Source organism: Monodelphis domestica, chromosome 2, assembly GCF_027887165.1.
Source record: "Monodelphis domestica isolate mMonDom1 chromosome 2, mMonDom1.pri, whole genome shotgun sequence".
Taxonomy (NCBI): domain Eukaryota; kingdom Metazoa; phylum Chordata; class Mammalia; order Didelphimorphia; family Didelphidae; genus Monodelphis; species Monodelphis domestica.
The window spans coordinates 481,792,232-481,814,100 of record NC_077228.1 but is presented as its reverse complement, the minus strand read 5'-3'; the positions used below and the strand labels follow the sequence as shown (position 1 = coordinate 481,814,100).

The window sequence follows — 21,869 nt, the reverse complement described above, 5'->3', positions numbered from 1 at the left end:
TGCAGCTGTCTTTTCTGTCTTTGTTTTCTGAAACGGGCTATTTCTGCTTTCTCACATTTCCTCATTTTTAACTCAACTCATTTCACTTCCTATAGGAAACCTTTCCTGATTCCTTAGTTATTAGTATTCACTGCACAATAATTAATTAGGCCAATGCTGTGACTCCCTAGTAGACTATAAGCACCTTGAGGGTAGGGACTGTTATGCGGTCTTTAACCCCCTTTGGGGTTTTCTTGGCAAAGATACTAGAGTAGTTTGCTTTATCCTTCCCCAACTCATTTTACAGATGAGGAAACTGAGGCCATCTGGGTGAAGTGACTTGCCCAGGGTCACACAGCTAGTAAATGTCTGAGGCTGGATTTGAACTCAAGAAGGTGAGTCTTCCTGACTCTAAGCCTGACACTCTATCCACAGTGCCACCTAGCTGCCCCTAATGCCTTTCACAGAATAGGGGCTTAATGACTGCTTTAGGAATTGAATCCATCCACTACCTACTTTTGCACTGAAATTACTGAATATCAAAGAATGTGTTCATTTACTTTGGAAGGTGATATTGAGACTCTTGGAGAAGCTCTCTATCTTTTCCTCTGCAGTAGATGTTGGCTCATGAGCTGGTTATTCATTTGCTTTTGTTCATTATTGTATCCCATGAAATGATGTTTCTTTTTCCTTTGGGTACATGATAAAACCATCTCCCAACCCTACATCTCTTAAAAAAAAACCAACAACCTTACCTTCTATCTTGGAACTGATATTGTGTATTAGATCCAAGGCAGAAGAGCAATAAGGGCTAGAGATGGGAGTTAAGTGACTTGCTCAGGGTCACCCAGTTAGGAAGTGTCTGAGGTCAGATTTGAATCCAGGACCTCCCATCTCTAGGCTTGGCTCTCAATCCACTGAGAAACCTACCTGCCCCAACTTCCCCTATCATTGATATGATTCTGTTTTTCTGGTAGTATGTCATTCACTGGCCACTGAGCAAGGATTTCCAATGTAGAATGCATATCAGTGGGTAAGTTACTGTTTTATTCATGATCTAACACCTATATGATTGTTCAAATACAGTCTTAGACTCTAGCTGTGTGACCCTGGGCAAGTGCCTTCATTTCTATCTGCCTCAGTTTCACTGTCTATAAAATGAGGACAACAATAGCACCTCCTAGTTTGCTGCAAAAAAAATAATAATTTTGCAATAATTGCAAGAAAAAAATATTTGCAAATCTCAATGTGCTATATGAATGCTAGTTATTACTAGCTATTACTACTATTCTTAGTACCTCCTGCCTCCTTTTTCAACACTCTGCCACCCTGGCAACAGAAGGGAAAAGGGGGCCGCTCAAGCCAGAGGGTCATTTTGTATTTTTCCACATTTCACGAGTTGCTGTGGCCCAAGAATTCATCATCTCGTGGCCAGCCTCTCTAATGATGAGTCTCTCTTATATTACTTGGGCTGGACTTCAGAAAGTAGACTCCATGTGTTGCTAGGACCACATACAAAGCCGGCATACCCTTTGAGATCCCAGGGTAACTCACATGCCACCATGAAGCATCAGACTAGCATAATTGTGGACTTGTATGCATTTATCATGTGTTATTTTGTATTCATGGCATTTGTATATGTATCCTATGCCCCCCATAGGGCAGCTGGGGGGTGCAGTGGATAGAGTACTGGACCTGGAGTCAGGAAGACTCATCTTCATGAGTTCAAATCTAGCCTTAGACACTTCCTAGCTGTGTGACCCTGGGCAAGTCACTTAACCCTGTTTGCCTCAGTTTCCTCTTCGGTTAAATGAGCTGGAGATGGAAATGGCAAACTTGCTCCAGGATCTTGGCCAAGAAAATCCCAAAAGGAGTCACGACTGAAAAATGACTAAACAGCTAACTCAGGAGCCCCCTGGCACTAATTCTAAGCTTCACAAGGGCAGGAACCATTCCTTTTCTAAATTTTCTATCTCCCCTGGTACTTAATACAGGGCTTGCTGTCCTTAGCAGACCCTGAATGAATTTCCATTGAATCGAATCACCGAACACCCCAAGACACTGTGCTAGGCACTGTGAGAGAATACAAAGATGGATATGGGCTGATCCCTGCCCTCCCCGACCTGCCTCCCGGGAAATCACAGCAAGAGCCACACTAAATTCCATATTCTGTGTATTGTTCCATAAATACATTGCCAACCTCTTCATCCTGTGTTGGAAATGATTAAACGATACAGTGTATTTGATATGACAATCTATTGCTTTAATAGAGCCCAGGGTAAGATAAGATTAAAAGAAATGCCACAAAGGAGAGAAGAAAAATCTTTCATCTCTAGAAAGTAATGAAGACAGACCCCAGATACGATAAAGGTCTGCCTCTAAGTGGTGGGATCAAATTATATAAGGCTATAATGAGCTTGACACAATTGGATTTCCATATGCAGTTCTCAGCACCCAGAGCTTCCCCAAAGCAATAAAAACTGCCTTCTCCTATGGGGAGGGAAGAACACTATTTGGATGTAAACATGCATTTGGAAGGGAGGAAGGGACAGGAGCAGATTCTCAGAAGCAAAGAGCTTGTCAGGAGGAGAATGACTTTTGGAAACTTGGCCAGCTGGGAAACCAGAGTGGATAGATTTTTTCTTTCTTTTTTCCTATCTCCCTTCCCATGTTTCTGCTTCCATTTCTCTGGTCTCTCTGGCTGGGGTGAGCATCCGAAGGAACCGAAGAAAGAAAAAGCAAAACACAGCCCAACAGTGGGGTCCATGAACTTAGAAATGGAAGGGACCATTTGGTCTGACCCTCTTGTTTTCTGTAGAAGGAAACAGAAGCCTAAAGAAATCAAGTGACTTCCCAAGATCTCATAAGTCATAGTGGGACATAGGGGAGAGTTTAACCCATAGCTGTGTGGTACAATGGAAAAATGTTGGCTCTAAGAGTCAGAGGACCTGGCTTCAGATCCCATCTTTGACCTTCTCCCTTCCTGGCTTTCAGTGTCTTCTTCTATGAAATGAAAAGCAAGTTGGTCCAAATGACTTCTGCAGTCCCTTCCAGCTCCTGATCTACGATCTGAACCCCAGCCCCATTTAAAAGCCATGCAACTCTCTTGCTCATTTGATAGGATTTGTAGCCCAATCCTTCAGTCTCTTCTCCTAGCCTAACCAATTCCTGGAATGAGGAAGATGACCTCCAACTTCTATTGATGCTCCCAGCCTAAGCAGATTTTGGCAGATTCTTCCCTCAGATGACTGAAGAAGAAAGGAGACAGTGGATAGAGCACGAGACCTGGAGTCAAGAGGTCCTGAGTTTAAATCTGGCCTCAGACACTTCCTAGCTATGTGACCCTGGGCAAGCCACTTAACCCCATTTATCTAGTCCTTGCCCTTCTGTCTCAGAGGTGTTATTAGGACAGAAAGTTAGGGTTTAAAAGACAAAAGGAGACAATGAAAAACTAGGTCTTGCTTGAATCTGTGAAGTGCTGATCTTTGGCATTCACTGGCCTATAGCCTTACCCTGCTTCCCACCTTCCACCAGTCCTTTGTGGCTGAATTTCTTTCACTGATCTTCTCTGTTCTTTAGAATTTCCCTAAGCTCAAATGTACCATCGTTTGCCTACAGAGGTGAGTGACATGACTCACCATTTGAATTATTGTTCCAAGAGTGAGGATAACTTTGGCTCAACCATCCATCCTACCTCAACTCATCACCCAACACTGCCAAATATGTTAATTATGCAATTTGTGGTCATGCTCTAGCAAAGTTCTGTGGCCTACTTGTAGACAGAACTGTGACCCTTGGCCCCACTTACTTTGAGTTGCTATCCAATTTATCTTAATGAGAAAACTCTTCCCAAAAGACTCAAAAGAAAGTTTCCTCTCCTGACCCACTGGGCCCACTTTAAAGCCCCTTTGATCTCTGAACAATTCTCATCCCCAATAAGTTCCTGAATATTATAGGAACAAGTCATTTCCTGAAACTGGCCAAGGCAAGATTCTCTGGGCTAATGGACAAATCATAGTATATGCCTTTATTTCTTTTAGATGACCCAACTCTGAGGTCCCTGAGCTAGATTTAGCGATTGCACCAATGAATCAGGATTCAGGATAGGGATTGCCCCCAGGTAGAGAGAAGCTGGGGGGGAACAGGACAATCTGAAGCAAGCAAGCAAGCAGAGACATTTAAGTACCTTCTATATGTCAAGCAAATGAAACAATCCCTGTCTTCAAGGAGCTCACATTCTATCTAAGGAGAATATATACATGTAAAAATGTCTATCACATATATGCAAAATGAATTCAAAGTAATTTGGGGGGAAGAACACATTAAAATATCAGGATATTAGGAAAAGTTTCATGGAGAAGATTGAGCTGAGCTTTGAAGAAAACGAGGCATTCTAAAGAGATTGAAGTGAAAAGACAGGGCAAAGAGGCAATGGATGGAATGCCTGGTGTAAGGGACAGAAAGTCTGTAGAGCATGTGAAGCTGATTCTGATCCCCTCCTGACCCATACGAGTCTGAGGTTGACTAAAGCTCTCTCCACCATGGTAGGCTACCTCTCATGCCAGCTACATAATAAAAGCACAATAAACATTTATGGCATTGAATTGAATAACTACCAAACCAGTTGCATAGACATATAAGAATAATGGTTCCCATTCACCTGACACTTTGTAATTTACAAAACACTTTTTGTAAGACAAATTTGTCAGGATACTTGAGAGTTCATCTCCTAGGATTCACCAGAAACTCTATGAATCCAACTATAAAGTACTCTTTGCAGCAATAAAGATAGACCTAAACATTTAGAGAAACATTAATGGCTCATGGATAGGTTGAGCCAATATAATTTTTAAAATAGTATTTAAATTTATTTACTTATTCAGGGCCATATCACACTCCCAAAGAATATTTTATAGAATTAGAAAAAAATTGTTATAAGATTCATACAGAGAAACAAGAAGTCAAGAAACTAAAGAGTAATAATGAAAAAAAAAAGAAGGAAGGAAAGAGATGTATCGGGACCAGATTTTACATTGCCCTACAAAGCGGTAATCAATAAAACAATTTGGAACTGGTTTTAAGAAGAGAAAAGTCAATCGGTAAAATTGATTAGATACACAATATACAGAAACAAACAATCAGTGGGATAGTGTTTGATAAACCAGAAGACCCAAGCTATCGATTCAGAAAGGACTCACTATTTGGCAATAGCCTCAGAGAAATTAGGTTTCACGTCACAACATACACCGAGATAAGCTATAAATGAATACATGACCTAGACATAAAAAGCCATATCAATAACAAATGAAAGGAGAAAGGAGATCCAACATCAACCTGTTGGATCTATAGATCTATGGCTAAACAAGAAATCAAAAGGAATCCACAAGATAAAATTTGATTAATATCATGATTGTCATCATCCCACTGTTCCGGCATGAAAGCAAATACCAAGTAGTGGGAAAAGTACAGGATGAAGTATTGAATACCATAAATACTACCTCATGGGAATGGCCTTGAATACCATAAAAAGACACATTTCTATTTTACTCCATCAAAAAGAGGAAGTCACTAAAGATTTTAGAGAAGAAGGGCAAGACAGATCCGTGTTGGTACAGAAGAATCACAGTCAAAGATAGGAAGGATGGGAGAGAGAGATAAATGGGAAAAGAATGGCATGGGAGGACGCAAGACCACTTCTGACTTTAAGTCCAGTATACAGCAAAGGGAGATCCTTTCATGCTGATGCCAACAAAGGACACACATACAGGCAGTCCATGTTAGTGTGTGTATATGTAGTCACATATATTTGCATTTGTGCATATATAGCTGTAATTATACATATAACACATGTGTATATGGCATGATCTTTCTTTAGTCAAATAAATGAAAATGATCCTTGTACCATCATCAACATCATTTACATAGTAGTTTAAAGTTTGCAAAACATTGTACATGTTATTTTTGTTGATCCTTATAACAATCTTGTGAGGTAGATGTTATTATTTAACTCTATTTTACTGATGAAGAAACTGAGGCTGAAAGAAATTAAGTGATTTGATCAAGGTCACACAGCTAATAAGATGAGATTTGAACTCAGGACTTCCAGGCTCCAGGTCAAACACTCTATCTACTCTAGCCCAAGTTCTTCCTTCTCTAAGTCTACATAAAGGTTGCATGTCAATATATTAATGCCCCAATGATTAAACATAGTAACTGTATTGCCCACCAGGTAGCATCCCATTTGAGCTCCCAGCCCCAGACTCTCATCAGTTTCTGGCACATTCATGCCTTCCTAAAAGGCTGAAATATGCTCTCTGGTCCCCTACTCAGCCTGAAGAATACTAGAATTATCTTCTATACTACCCAGTCATTGACTTCTAGTGATAGCAGTGGCCAAGTCTTACAATTAATCTAGAAAATGAAATGGAATGTTACTCAAAAGGTTAAAATATTTTGCTCTGTCAATCTGTACCCAACTCCAGAGTCCCCACCTCAATCTGTCTGGGATCTCCTCTCTCTGATGATCCCCTCTCCATCCACAGGACTCATATTTAACATACTCTGATCACAGTTTATTGAACACCACCAAAAAAAAATGTCAATCACATCCACTTCTCACCATCTCCCAAACCTCCTCCTGCTTGCCCTTCCAGATCTTCAGAGAGACAATCCCTAATCTACCCATACTCAAAGGAAAGAAATAGGGAAAGACCATAGGGAATGACCTCTCCTCAATACCACAGACTATTTAGAAAGGGAGGATAGACTGACCCGATGTGTTTCAGTCCATGGGATCACAAAGAGTTGAAGGTGGCAGAACAATTGAATGATGACAATTAAAAAAGGAAAGCAAGTAAGATAGTGTTAGAAACCAATGCCCCATGCGTGTACCACAAACGTCAGTGGCTGCCATCTTGGGAAGGGGGAGAGGTGGGAGAGAGGGAGAAAACAAGGAATGCAAAGATGTCAGAAAGTGATTATTGAAAACTGTACCAACATGTAATCTGAGGGGGAAAAATTTAAAAAGAAAAAAAAAGCCAATGTCCCTTTCTCAGTTTATTATTAGTTCAACTGAATTCAGAGTAACTGACAGCTTGGTATTTGGGAAATCTCTACCCCAGGTTTATTGCCCAATATCATCATCTCTTTCATAGTTCAGGTCTCCAATAGTCTCAGTGTCTGGCCAATAAAGTCTTCGGTGATAACAGTAAGGGTAAAAATGGCGACTCACATCCTGTCACCCACCTGACAGTCAGGAAGTTTGACTTTCGTAGGCTACAGAAAGAAGAAAAAGGCAGTCAGTCTAGTGTAGCCTGCCCTAGACCACATTCCTAGATCTCAGCTCCAAATGGAAGGAGCTCCTCATCACACATGAAAACAGCATCATGAGAGCAGTTTCAGCCCTGTGTAAACTGGCCCTCGATGACCTCCGTGTCCCACTCATTGTCTCAATTACAGAAAGCCCGCCTTGCCAGGATCCGTGTGGCCAAGACTGGAAGTTCCAACGCCTACCTGCACAGCAAGAGGAATGGTCTTCTCAACGAAGCCCTGGAGATGACAGTCAGTATCCTGGGGTTGGGAGGGAAGGGATAGGGGAATGGGAAGGGAGAGAGAAAAGCTCAGGTTTTCTCACTCCCCTTGAGCCCTCATTCTTTCTCATGCTCATAGCCTCTCACTCATGCTCTCACTCAGGCAAGGAGTGATATCTCTGACCAGATCCACCAGATTTGCCTGGGGGGGGGGGGGGTTAACCTTTATCTTCCTTCTTAGAACCAATACTCTTTATGGTTCTAAGGTAGAAGAGCCATAGGGGCTAGGCAATTGGCATTAAGTGTGACTTGCCCATGGTCACACAGCTAGGAAGTGTCATAAACCAAATTTGAACCCAGGGCCTCTCATCTCCAGGCCTGGTTTTCTAGTCACTGAGAAACCTAGCTGCCCCTAGATTTATTTACCTTATTAACCACCACTTCACTCACACTCACACACACACACACACACACACACACACACACACACACACACACACTTCCTAAAGTGAACCTTTTTTTCCTGGGCTTCTCCAATTGAGCTGACTGTTCAGAACCCTGATACATGCCTGTTAAGGCTCAGTTCTTAAACCTCACTCTATACCTTCCTATCAAAGGACACTAAGCATGACTAAAACTGTTTCCTTCAGGGGAAACAACCCCAAACTGCTTCTCCTCTAATCAAGCCACCAAGTACTTATTATTATGCCCCAACTCTATGTAAGACACTGTGCTAGAGGGGGATACAAAGGCAAAAGTGAAATAATTCCTGCCTTCAAAGAGCTTCAAATCGATCAGGGGAGATAACATGGGGGAGAGGACCATTCAGAGGGGGAACCAAATCTTTACAAGTTCACCTTGGTGGGCTTGGGAAGGCTGTAGTAGTTGGAAGGTCCAGAAAAAAACTCATAAAAATGGCGGCACTTCAACTGAATCTTGAAGACCAGGATTTCAACAGGTGGAGATGAGGAGGGAGTACATTCCAGGCATGGGGGACAGCCTGTACAAAGACACACAGAAGGAAGATGGAGTGTCATGTGGGAGGCACAGATGGTTCCTATGGCTTAAACCAGCAATTCTCAGAGTGTGTGCCATGGAACTCTAGCATGATTCAGATTTCACTAGGTGTGCCAAGAATCTCCTCCCTACACCCCAAGACTTCCTCGTTCACTAGCCCCCTTCCCTGGCTGCAATTTGCTGCCTGCTTTTCCCAGCTTAGTGTTAGGAAGGTCACCCGATATCAGCTCTATCCAAGCCCTGGAGAAGCTCAGAAAAAGGAGGGTTCGAGAAGGGAAGGAGACTCAGAGGAATCCTGAGCCCAAGTGATGGATTGGTGGCCTGCCTGTCCAGTAACCTTTTTTAGATCAACGTGCCACAATTGCCCAAAGAAAAGAATACTGTGGGGAGGGAGAGAGAGAGAGACAGACAGACAGACAGACAGACAGACAGACAGACAGACAGACAGAGAGAGAGAGACAGACAGACAGACAGACAGAGACAGAGAGAGACACAGACAGAGAGAGAAGGAGGGAGAGAGGGAGGGAGGGAGGGAGAGAAAAGCATGAGAGTAACTGGCTTCAATCCTGTCCAATCTGAAGCTGTAATGCCATACCAAGATAGCTTGTATTGTATTTGTTTTCTTCAACCTCTGGGCCTTCATCAATAATTTCTTCCTTGACAACTACAGCATCTTCCTCACCTCCAGTCCCTGAGCCAAAGCAGTAAGTAGGGTGGACACCATAGAAAACTATACACACCTTACAAGTCAATAAACAATTTCCTCTCACCCAAAGATAAAGGGTGACTGGGGAAAAGAGCCGTACTGTTGTCCCTGCCTTATTTCATCTCTTCTCTTGTCTCAGGGTTCCCCAGAGGATGAGCATATGACTAAGACCACATCACTCATTGAGAGCCAGCATCACCACCTGCTGCACTGCTTGGAGAAAACGACTGTAAGTCTCCCCCTCCTAGCCCTTAGTCTCTCCCCTCAGCTATCAACTTCCCTCCTCCTAAAGGTATAATACCTTTAGTCTCAAGCCTGTCCCTCCATAGACCAAGATGGGGCCAGGGAATGGTAGGAAACTAACCATCCTTTCCCTTCCAGCCTCACCCCATGCTCCCCACCCCTGTACCCCAAGCTCTATCTCAGTGTATTATGTCATGGCGGCCTCTCTGCCATCATGTATCAAACAGAGCTGGGGAAAGGAGGATTACCTTGATGAAATGAAAAAGGCTCTGGCCATGGGTTCAGATCCAGGTTTGGTCACTTATTAACTGAGAGGCCTTGGACCTTTAATTCTCTAATTTTCTAATTCTACAGTTTTCTAGTCTGCAAAATACAGGTAATAATACTCATCCTACCAAATTCAGAGATTTTCTATGAGGATCAAAAGAGATGAGGCCTATAAAGCAAAGAAATAAATGTTCTATAAATGTGAGCTACTGAGCTATTATTATCTCCCAATCACAAGTGACTTGCCAGGGCCTGGGCTCTCAGATAAGGCAGAAACTTACTTCCTACTCCAGCTATACATTCAGCCAGCGGGAGCCATGCTATCATGGTATGACTGATCTCCAACTCTAATGGGCTGACACATCCCCCTCCAAGTAGATGCTATGGATCCAGTCCCCCTTCCCTCCCTACCAGCAGCATGCTGAACTTGGACTAGACAGCTACAACCCTACACCATTCTTCCTGCATCAGGGGTTGCTTTTTGAACTATGGCCCTTGGATGCCCATCTGCCACCATATGCACGGAGGGGGATAGAAAGAGCTTTCCAACTGAAGACCAATAATACTTCTTCCCCTCTCCCAAGGGACAGCAGAAGCCCTCAGAGGTCCAGCCCCTGAAAGGCTAATGAGGCCATAAAGCCAAGTCCTGAGTTAGGTGCCATAGCTGGAGAGAGAGGCTTGGGCCACCTAAATAGAAAACAAATTGGATGGAAGCATCCACACTAAACGTTCCACAGTTCTCTGGTACCTTCCTTTCCCCAGACTGAATGATCAGCATGTCAGAGAGGCTTTCTCCTAAGGCTATCTAATACTCTCCCTTCTCATGCCAGAGGGAAAGCACTCTAAATATGCACAACGGGGGTGGCATGTGAACCCCACAGGGGTTTCCAAACCAGGAAGCCTGAAGTTTCCAGGCTTCTTCTCTTGCCCCAAAGGACTGCATTTGCATGTCTTCTGAGGCTCCTGGAATTCTCCTCCAGGTCTTGGAACAAAGCTAAAGGGACAGGCTCAGACCTAACTGCCCTTTCAAACTTGCATGTGCTGGATGGAATGTGGCCATTTTAGAAGGGGGTGAGAGAAAGGGGGGAATTGTTTGGGCTGAGGGGATGGAATGTTGGGATTGAGAAAATGGGAAGTTGGAACTGAAAATAAGGTGTTGGGATTTGAGAGGGTGGAATGTTGGGATTTAAGGGGGTAGAATGCTGGGATTGAGGGGGTAGAATGCCGGGCTTGAAAAGTGGAATGTGGGGGCTTGTTGAAATTGAGGGGTGGAATGCCAGGATTTGAAGGTGGAATGTCAGAATTGAGCTTGGGAATGCTGGAATGTACAATCAATGGTGTTTTTATCTTCTGTTGGCATGTTGTCCTGTAGGGGTTGTCCTATCTTGTGGATGATCCCCTGTTATCTGTACGAACTTCCACCATCAAGGTATAGCTTTTTAAAAATTCAATTCCTGTTTTTCCTCTCTGATTCCTGTGGCGTATGTGGACTGTTCTCTCTCTATCACTCGGTCTGGTTTCCTTGCATGTGCTATCTCTCACTTCTCCTGAGGCTTGTCCTGCCCTCCGCTGTCACCACCAGTACCAGCTCAGGCTTCCAATTTTCTGTGCAAATCTACTCAGCACTATCTTCCTCTCCCAACCTTCTCCTTTTACCTTGCTGGGGGATGGAGGGGGTAGTTGAACACGGCACTTGTCTTGGTATCCTGTGAGTGTCCGTGTGCCCTTTCTGTCTGTGCCACCTCCTTCGCTGTCCCGGGACTCCTGGTTTTGGCTGTCAGGCTAGCCTCTGCTCCAATGTGACCTCTCCTCTTCACCCTGGCAGCCTTAGCCAGGCCACAGACACCCCTGGGGCATCCTTTAGCCTTAGAAGATATTCTCATCCCCATGTCCCTGATTTGTCCGCTTCTCTTTCTCTCTGACTCCAGCCGGAAGGAACCTAATCACCTAAGGCTCTCCTGCCATGAAAGTGTTTGACTTTAAGGCGTCCCCATGTTCTCCACATTGATCTGTTCCCATGTTAAGAAAGCATGTCCTTCATACAGTCAACCCCATGGTAGACTGGGGGGTGGGGGGATTCATGCTCCAACTCTTTTAGTTTCTTGAACAATACAGAAACCTTTGTGTCTTCCCCTTCAATAACAATAATGACGAGCATTTATTAAGCACCTACTATGTGCAACTAAAGAAGTATGAAGTCCCTAACAATCTACCACCACCTCTAGTGATATCACCAAATCCCCTTCTGGTGACCAAGCAGTCATGCTGGTCCGTGGATTCCCCTAGCCGAGGCTCCCCCAGCATCCCAGAGTTGGTTCTGACTCATAATGATTCAGATGCACTTATGACTTTATAACCCTAACACCCTTTTGAACCACAACTCCAGAAGGACAAAACACAATCCCGCCATCATACCAACTCTCCACCCCAACCCCACTGTGATAGCCAGGGCTGCCAAGATGATTCTTTCTTTCTTCTCTCCACACCTGTGGGATGTTACCTTTCATGAGTGTTCGTCTGTGCTGCAGTCTGCTGGGGGCCCCCCTAAAGGACCCAGGACAAGACCCTCCAGTTGATGTGTGAGGGGAGTTCATCCCCTGCCCTCCCACTTCCTCTTCCCACACGTTTCTCTATCCCCTCCGACAGAACCATGAGTTTATCGATGAGCAAATGTTCGAGCAGAACTGCATGGAGAGCTCAATGCAGAATTACCCATCCACAAGAAGCCCTTCACTGTCCAGCCACCAGGGTCTAACCACCTCCTGCTGCTCCCGTCGAAGCAAGAAGACCACCCACCTGCCCAATTCCAACCTGCCTGCCACCCGCCTGAGGAGCATGCAAGAGCTCAGTACCATTCACATCCAGGGCAGTGAACAGCCCTCACTCACTACCAGGTGAGTACATCCCATTCTCCCCACAAGGAGCCACCAGCTTGGTTTGCTCCGCCATCTTCCCTCCCTCTCCTTAGGGGCCCTAACCCAAGAGGATACCACGGGACCAGGTTGTGTCAGGACTAGAGTTAGAAGTCAGGAAGAATGTATTGAAGCTCCAAGTGAATCAGTCCTTGCCCAGAGAGGAGTTCTCTTCCCCTGAGGAAAATGGCATTATTATAATAGTCAACTCTCCCTTACTTAACAGTATTTATTTAGTACTGTAGAGTTTGTAGAGCACTTCACCTTACCGTATTGGATCTTCTCAATATCTCTGTGAGGTCGAAGCTATTATCTTTATTTATAGAGGCTGAGAAACTATGACTCACTCCAGGTCACACAGCTAGTAGCTAAAGCAGGATTTGAACCTGGTCTTCCTGATTCCAAGTCCAGCACTCTTCATTACTGTGCTACTTAGTTTAGTTTCCATGATGTAATCAGTGAATCTCTCTGACGATGCAGAACACAAGTCTACGTCCTAATAGATAGCCATATAGGGAAAAAATCCAATACCTTATTGCAAACCCTCTGACGAGAATCCTTTCTGAACTTAGCTTCAGACAATGGCCATCCGATCTAGAGCTTGACCTGACTAGCCTTTCCCTTTTGGAGAACTTTACTGTTCTGGCCTAAACGTCAGGAACCCAGTGAGGAGGGATCGAAGTAGGATTTTAGCAGAAATTTTGGAGCTAATTCTGAATTAAAGCCTGATTTCGATCGAAGAACCCCTTCTTCTTTCTACCCTGTATACATTGGGGCAAAAAAAGAAAGAAAGAAAGCTCAGAATGGGGAAGAGATTGGCCCTGAGCTTCATCTATGTAGGAAACTCCTGTAACTGGCATTTTGTCCCATTTATAGTCTTGAACAATTATCAAGGGCAGCGATAGGCTAAGTGGACTTGCCTCTGGTTGTGTAGTCAGTGTGTTCCTTTTTTTCCTGATTAGCCATTATTTTGGGGATCTTTGGAGCTCAGCTCAGCTCTCCTAATGGGGTAAAATGAAAGCTGCCACGAGTAGGAAACCTGGGAGTTTGAGGGAGCTCTGGGTGGAGAGAAAGGGACAGAGCCTTAATTCTTCTTTCTATCTACCCCAGTCGTTCCAGCCTTAATTTGAAAGCAGATGATGGACTGAGACCCAACTGCAAAGGATCCCAGATCACTACAGCCATCATCAGCATCCCCACTCCCCCAGCGCTGACCCCGGAGGGGGAGAGCCGACCGCCACCATGTAGCCCCGGCCCCACCACGAACATTCCCCCCATAGGCAGCAACATCGTCAAGGTCTCCGCCTTGTAAAGCCACTGGAGGAAGGGCTGGTGGAAGGGGTGGCAGGAGGGACGGGGAGGTGAAGGGAGCCTGTGGGGCAGTGGTGACCATGACCAGGCTGTTCCCTTCTCCTTCCCCTGCCACTCCTGCCTATCCTGGTTGTCCCCCTCGCAGTGAAACTGAGCCTGCAAGCAGGAAGGAGACGCTACTACAGCCATTGGCAGAGGGGACAAAGCTCTGGGTGCCATTACCCCACTCGGAGGCCACCCAGAGGCAGGGTGAAAGGCAGGGGTCAGGGGCCTGGGGAGGGACCGTGTGCCAGGCCAGGGCCTGGTGGGGTGTGTAAGGGGGGAGCCTCAGATCAAACTGATTGTTTCTGGAGACCCCAACAAGGAAAACAAAAGATCGAGAGCAGCACAGAGGCCGAGAAATCACATGCAAAGCAGGAAGGAAATATTAACACTGTGTATTTAAGCACCTTTTTCAAGGCTTTTAATGGATAATATTTATTCATGGGACATGACTGAAAAAAAAAAGGTGGAAAACAAAACAGAAAAACAACAGATTTTTGTGAAATGTTTTTCTCCATGGACCCAATACCTTTAACTAAACCAAAACAATGCATTTTATGAGGTTTTTTTTCTCCTTTTATAGTGAAAGGCTTTAGGCCAAGATGTCAGTTGTTCCTGAGTTTTCTCTCCTTCCCCCACCCTGAGGTGGGTGAATCTGGGCCATGAGCCCACTGAAGCCTGAGTGACCCACACAGTAGCCATGTGACCACATTGCAGCTCTTGCTCTCTCCAAGTCTATCCTTCTGTCTCCTGTCTCTTTGTACGTGGTTACTGCCTTTCCCTTTCTTTGTCTTTGTTTAGCTGTCTCTCCACGGCTCTCAGTACAGCTTGGGTTTGTGAATGGCCTTCTTGGCCACTGAAGTACAACTACAACTGTATATGGTAAAATCCACCTGCTAGTTAGTGAAAAATTGTGCTTTCAAAAAACAACAAACAAAAAAAAAGAACAAAACAAAGCAAAACAAAACAAAAACAGAATGAGGGAGAAAGCCAAGAAGAGACAAGATGGCACTTCCTAGTCACCTGCCCCACTGGTGTTTTCAAAATTTGGGTTGCAAGCAAGGTCTCTAGCCTAGGATCTTAAAAAAGGAAAAATTGCTCAAGAACCTTTTATCCTGATGAATACCAAAAGGGGGAAAGGCATTCCGTGGAATATCAAGACAACTTTCTTCTCTCCCCCTGCTCTTCCACTGTACTGACCATATAGTCTGTTGAGCCCATTGCCAGGGAACCCTTGGGCAGCTTCCCCTAGACCATACAATAGTAAAGGACCTAGGATACAGCCAACTGGTTTTCATATTGGAGACCCTGACTGAATAGCTGAGCAAAGTTGGTCATGTGTTCCCAGGAATACTGTTTTAAGGTGTGGGAACGCGAATGGTTCTTAGCTGGTGTGTCCAGTGCCAAGGAAGGGGACACGTAAAGGGCTAAGCTCCCTCTGAGCAAGTAGGTAAAGATGGTTTTTCTTTGGAAATCTGAGCATCACTTTTATGAAGCAGAACTAGGGGCAATCTCCCCTTGTGTTTCTCACTTTCAGCAGAAAAGAGTGGATTAACCAATCTACTATGAGACCTTTCCAAGTTTAGGGCTTGATAAAATCATCCTTCCTATTCCCTGGAGTCCCTACCTCATGAACACTAATTCAGCCTGGACTCTGAAGGATTAAGATGGTCAGGTTATCTCCTCAACCCCTTGGAGCACCTCAGCAGTTTCTCAAATCCTGCTGTCCAGCTAAGTGGTAAATATTCATAGAGTTCTGCCTCAGCCCTCTGTAGATAAGATTTTTCTGGTCAAGAACTTAAAATTCACCCTCATTAGGTCTCCCCATGACCCTGGCCCTGTAGACCCTTTAAAGGGGTTTCTGAATTAGCAGCTAATCACAGGAAATGAAGAGCTTGGATAGGGCAAAGGAGAGGGAGCCTTTCCAACCTCATCTCTTCATCACGTATTGACTGTGCACTCACATTGGTCCTAGCCTCAGAAATCTTCCCGACACAGGAAGGAGATGGTTCCTGACTTCTGTGAGCTTAATGTCTCAGTGGGAAACAAAACAAATAAACAGTACTGTGCAGCTGTGGACCATGGATGTATATATACATCAGAGTAGCCACACAAACCTGACACACTGAATCATCTGTGCTTACATTCTACTACATAATGGTACCTCCTCCGACGGGGAAAAGCAGAGGACTGGGCTGGAGTACAGCATAAGCCAAACTTGTAGAGGGCAGACGAGGACTTGGTATGTGAGGGTCTAGTAGGTGAATAACATTGCTTTGAGAAGAAAAGCTTTAGGCAAAATAGATAATCCTTCATCCAACCAATACATTTTCCTGTATCAGATTTTAAATTGTGGTCAGCTTCCTAGTGAAGATCCTGTCTGCAGCAAGTAGGCTAGTCCTCAATGCCTAGTCTGTTACCAGGCCTATTCTTGAAGCTTCAAGAATGTACTGGAAACACCTTCAAAATCACAAGCTTATCTCCATTTGAAGAAGAAGCATCAGAACAGTATTTTCATGATGGCTAATCATCACTTAAAAGTCATACTGGATCACAACAACAATCCAACTCAAGTATCTCATCTCATCACAGAACCAAAGGCTGTTTGGCATGAAAACATCTAAAGCATAAGTAAAATAGAGGTGTGAAGTGGGGTTTGAAGGTCACCTAAAGTTTTAACTCCCAACAAATGGACATAAGATTTGAGATGCCCCCAACACTATTGTGACTCCAAATTCAGGACTCTTGTTTGTCACTTAGAATCTGTGTGAACTGAATCAGTCCCTTCACCCCCCCCCCACTTGATTTCCTCACTTGTAGAATGCATTGGACAAGATGACCTTTGAGGTACCTTCCACCTCTAACTCTATTAACTCATGGTTTCCACCAAATCTCAAATTCCTTTGCTCTCCAACTTCACTCTTCACTGCCACTGCCACCACCACCACCACACCTGCCCTCAAAAATCCTTCAGTCCTTTTCTAATCCCCACCACTTCAGCCACAGATGAGAGACCTAAACTAGTTTCTCTTGGGACTAAAGAGGATGACAATCAAGTAGCTATATATAGGAGAAAAGTGCTAACATGAGTGGGTCCTTCCAGTCTGCCAGTTAACAAGATCCAACTTCCAAACTATACTAAGTTTAAGTCCCATTTTTGCAACTCAAAAAAAGGGGGGGGCAGGGCTAGAATTATGACTGAGTCTTCTTACACTAGGGAACTTTTTCAGTTTATGAACCACTTTGGGATAGATAATCCCATAGCCCATCCCCCCAACCCAACCTGTCAAGGAGAAGACTTCAAGATGAACAAGTACAGAGGACAGTCCTAAGTGTTAACACTATTTGTGTATTAATCTTAAAGATCTAATCTTCAGCAAGGCTAAGGGACTTTATGCTTTAGGCTGCATAGTTCATTAGTGGCCGAGAACCAGAGTAGAAGCCTTTCTCCACTCCATTTACTGTCAGACTAATGAGACACCAAAATAGGGGATTATTGTAGTGATCTATTCATGCCAAATGCCTAGGATAGTAATTGTCACAACACTCAGCAACAAAAGGAGAATGTGATCTACCAACTTGGGAGGTATGAGGAAAGGGAGAGGGAAGCTCAAAGATCACACTTTGGGAATCCACTGCTACAGTGGGGAATTTGCTTTGGGTGCCAATTCTAACTATGTATAAACTGCTTTTTCAGAGCCAAAAAAATGCAGCTCCCCTTCTAGCCTTTGGAGAGGGTCGAGAAGCACTGACATTTCAAACTATAATCCTTTAAACCAATTCAGCACTTGTACTTACACTACATGCTTCTCACAGCCCTATTAGGTGGGTAGAACATTTTGTTCCCCATTTTGCAGGGCAAACTGAGGCTAATACTTGAGCTAATGAATTAATACAATTAGGATGCACAATTAGCTAGTGCTTTCCCTACTGCATCACACCATTTCCCCTAAGATTATCATGCAGAACTCACACCTCTGACATTCCCTTCAGAGTCTCATTCCTACTTTTCCATGATGTCTTTGCTAACTAGCATGCCCTTTGAGCTTGGGTCAGTTATGTGAGATTGCTCAAAAGACCAGGCCCCCTCAACAGCAGATCAAGGGCTTCTAAGAACACTGGTGGTCGTTTTTGGCTCCTTTAGATTGCACAAAGGGGATACACCCTTATACACTTGCTACAAAGGAGCTGATCTCTAATGCTTACCCAAGGGCCTAACACCAGCACAAAGGAGGGTGAAATTAGGCAATACATCAATCAACATGCATGTACCATGTACTTACTACATGCCAGGCAGTGTGTTAAATGCGGGGGATAAAAAGAAAAAAGTTTGTATTCAACATATATTAAAATGGTGGCCATGTAAATCTGACCCCTTAGTTAAGGTGAACTCACAAACTATCAAGTTGAACCAACATGTGGGGTCAACCAAGCCTGTGAAGATTTCTCCTAGTTACTAATTTGGGATCTTTCCACACTCTGAGATAACTTCATAGAACAGGAAAAAGAGAAGTCGACTTTTTAAGACTGAAAGCATAGGTCAAAATTAGGTTTTAAGATTCTCTGTAGATTTGAGTGACCCCAGCTTCCCTATCCCCTATTACCAGCTGAACTGTGAGGTTGGTTATGCACACGTACTTTTAAAACGAGTTGACATAGCATAGCCAAATATCTGCTCCCTTTCCAACTAAATGGCACTATGAGGGCAGAACAGGGAATTGATGACATTTTTTTCCTCTTGGACTTCTTTGTGGAGAACCTTATCATTTGTGAAGTGCTCCCAGATGACTAGAGGAAAAGGCACTGTCATAACCCTTAGAAAGAGGCTCAAAAGAGAAAAGGACCATCAAAACACAAAATGTTTTAAAGAGATTCTTCCTTAAATCTCATTTCGTTATGTGTCTTTCTCAAAAAGTTTGGGACTAGTCACTGTCTCAGCAGGTCACTTACCTTCCTGAATGGGGATCACTCCACTCAGTATCAGGTGATGATCTCTGTCCCAGGGGGCTCCTTGGACCAAGGGACTATTTTACAAAGTGGGGGCTCAGGGTGGGGGGAGGGTTGGTCTATTTTTGATATCAAACATTCCAATGCAATGTTCTCCTTAGAGGTTCCCCCACCCTCTTTGTTAACGTTTATTGTGAGAAACATCACGTATGTTCTTCTCTATTTTCGTATAATAAATGGGCTTTGCTTACCAACATCACAATGGCAGAGACAGAAACGCACTGTACAAAACTGCAGGAAGATTCAGACTTCCATCAGAAAACAACTTTCTAAAACAAGTTCTTGAGTTTCCTGTTGTCTTCTCTTTGAATTTGTAGTGCATATGTTAAAGTGTGTCTATCCTTGACAGTACTGAGTCGTGTGCCACTGCTGTACCTGATGTATCCAATCTGGATTAAATGGCATGTATGCCACAAACCCCAGTGATGCCGTGTGCTTACTCTATTCCGGCTTTCCACTTCTAAAGCTTCCACGTCCCAGAAGAAAGCAGCTTTAACAAGGAGGTCTGTTAGAAACCTTGTAGTTGGAAGAGACCCTAAAAAGATAATCTAGTACAACCTCAAAGGTAGAATGGAATGAGCATAGCCCTTGGACTCAAAGAACCTGGGTTTGTATCTTAGCTCTGCTACTTCCTATCTTGGGTAGACCCCAACTCTGATTTGACCATCATCTCCGATGAAAAAAATGGACTAACTTAGAAAACATGAGACCCCTCCCAGCTTGTTTACAAATCTACTTACTATAATTTAACCTTACATATTGCCAGGTGCTATGCTAATTAAGCACTTTACATTTTCTCACTTGAGTCTCACTACCACCATGGGAGGTAGAAGATGAGGGACTTGGGACAAGATAGCCTCAAAGGGCCCTCCTGGTTCTAATCCATATCGTCTTGGCCAGAGCCAAAAAGCTTGATTTCCAGGCCAATATTAAGCTACAATCTGCTTCTCCAAAAATTTTAAATAGTCTTAAATATTCCCTCTAGTTACAAACCTGAACCCTGATGTAAAAGAATAAAACATCTGACCCCAAGTCCCTTCAACTAAAAGAAGGGCTCCAAATAAGGAAATGGTAACAAAATAGGCAGCAACTACAGTATCACAAAGGGTCAAAGAAAATCCTCTTAAAATTGTCACTACTGCTATATCAGTCAGATCTCAGTCATTGGAAATGACATGAAAAATGTGACACTTTAGGACCCAAAGGGTCAAAAGGCCCAATATAGTTGGGACTATGACATTTACTTTCTCAGCCCAAGAATGGATGCTTTATATCTCATCACCCACTAGGTGTCACCCTAGGCCCATAGCTCTCTAGACATCACAAAGAGTAATCAATACTTAGTTTTATTATAGTATGCTTGACTATCAAGCAGTATATGCCAATAAATATTCTAAAATTGATAATTTATGGATTCTACAATTATTTTTGAAACCCTTACGTTGTCTTAAAATCAATAGTGTATTGATTCTAAGGCAGAAGAGAAATAAAGGCTAGGCAATGGGATGACTTTTCCAGGATCACAAAGCTAAGAAGTATCTGGGGTCAAATTGCCCTCCCACCTGGTTCTCAATCCACTAAATATATCCATAAATAAATCCACTAGATATAGAAGGTTGTCCCCTTCTATATCTAAAACTACTTCCCTCTCTACAAAGGTGGATTCTGAAATATAACCTTAATTACAGCTATACCAGCAGAAACTCACCTTTTCTTTCATACTATATTTTTAATGAGGGTTACTGTAGCAAATTGATGACATATGGCTGAAAAATAAGTATGCTACCTTTTTTTAGAAAATATTCTTAAAATAACATGAAACTTGCCTCTTCAATAAAGAAATCATCTGAAAGACCAAAGATCTGTTGTTACTATCAACCTAATCTGTTATTCTTGAGGTTGTAATAAAAAGTTGTATAAAGCATCTAATGCACACATGTTGCCAATTCATACTGGCACCTAACTTTCAACCAGTATTTGCAAATATAACTCATTCCTACCCTGTCCCCAACCCCCATAACCCTTCAAATTAGTAGAGAACCCATTGAATCATCTTGTCAATTCACCTCATTTTTCAGTTAAGCAAACTGCTCTTCTCTGAATGACTTGTCATGCTCACTTAGATTAATAGAAACTGAACTAGAAGCCAGGTCCAGATGCTAACTAGCACTCCTGTCACCAGACCATAGTTCCTTTTCTGATCCCCATCTAACTCATCTTTCACATCTAGGGTTTCCTGGAAATGCTTAGCAAGTTACAGAATTTGTCAGGATGTCAATACTGAACTAAAAACATACTTTGTGTAGAGAATGGCCTGCAAGTGAATCCAACTGGCTGCCTCTGCTGGGGAGATACAATTTCAAAATTTTTCTCACAAATGCTCATGAAAAAGAAAATCTAGATTTAATATATTTTGTTTAGCTTCTCTCCTCAGATTAGTCTCCAGCAATAAAGATGTGTTCATCTCTGGCTTATTTTCCAATTAAAAAAATAACAAACACAAAATATCAAACAAATCTAAAGAGAATCCAATTAATTTCAGGACTAATGGGCAATTTCATTTCTAATTAAGATGCCATGGCATCCTAATTAAAATTCCCTGGCAATGACAGGCTGCTAACTTGACTGGGGGGTGGGAATTTGAGGAAAAGGGGCAAATGGGAAATAGCAAGGAAGAGGTATGGTGCAACAACAGGATCTTACTTTGCTGTGTAATTAAAATCTTTACCACTGTATGGCAGACTGGACCTAATTATGAACTGCTATTTACACAGCTTTAATTAATTCATCCTCACTTGGCAATAACATATAGATAGAAAAATAAAGCCTACCATTGCTCAGCATTATAAAAGGAAG

The 21,869-nt window shown here is 43.3% G+C and overlaps 1 protein-coding gene across 2 annotated transcripts in view; it reads left to right on the top strand.

Moving 5' to 3' along the window:
- KCND3 (potassium voltage-gated channel subfamily D member 3) overlaps nt 1-19,435 on the top strand; it is a 329,597-nt gene extending 310,162 nt beyond the window's left edge. Inside the window, exons 4-8 of one of the 2 annotated variants that reach the window (XM_001372886.4) lie at nt 7,438-7,539; nt 9,371-9,460; nt 11,114-11,170; nt 12,388-12,635; nt 13,764-19,435. In XM_001372886.4, the coding sequence (XP_001372923.1) occupies nt 7,438-7,539; nt 9,371-9,460; nt 11,114-11,170; nt 12,388-12,635; nt 13,764-13,965 (699 nt within the window). In that variant the 3' untranslated portion in view covers nt 13,966-19,435. The remainder of the gene's footprint in view (nt 1-7,437; nt 7,540-9,370; nt 9,461-11,113; nt 11,171-12,387; nt 12,636-13,763) is intronic. The other variant, XM_001372901.4, reaches the window with a different exon arrangement.
- Nucleotides 19,436-21,869: the final 2,434 nt, after the last annotated feature.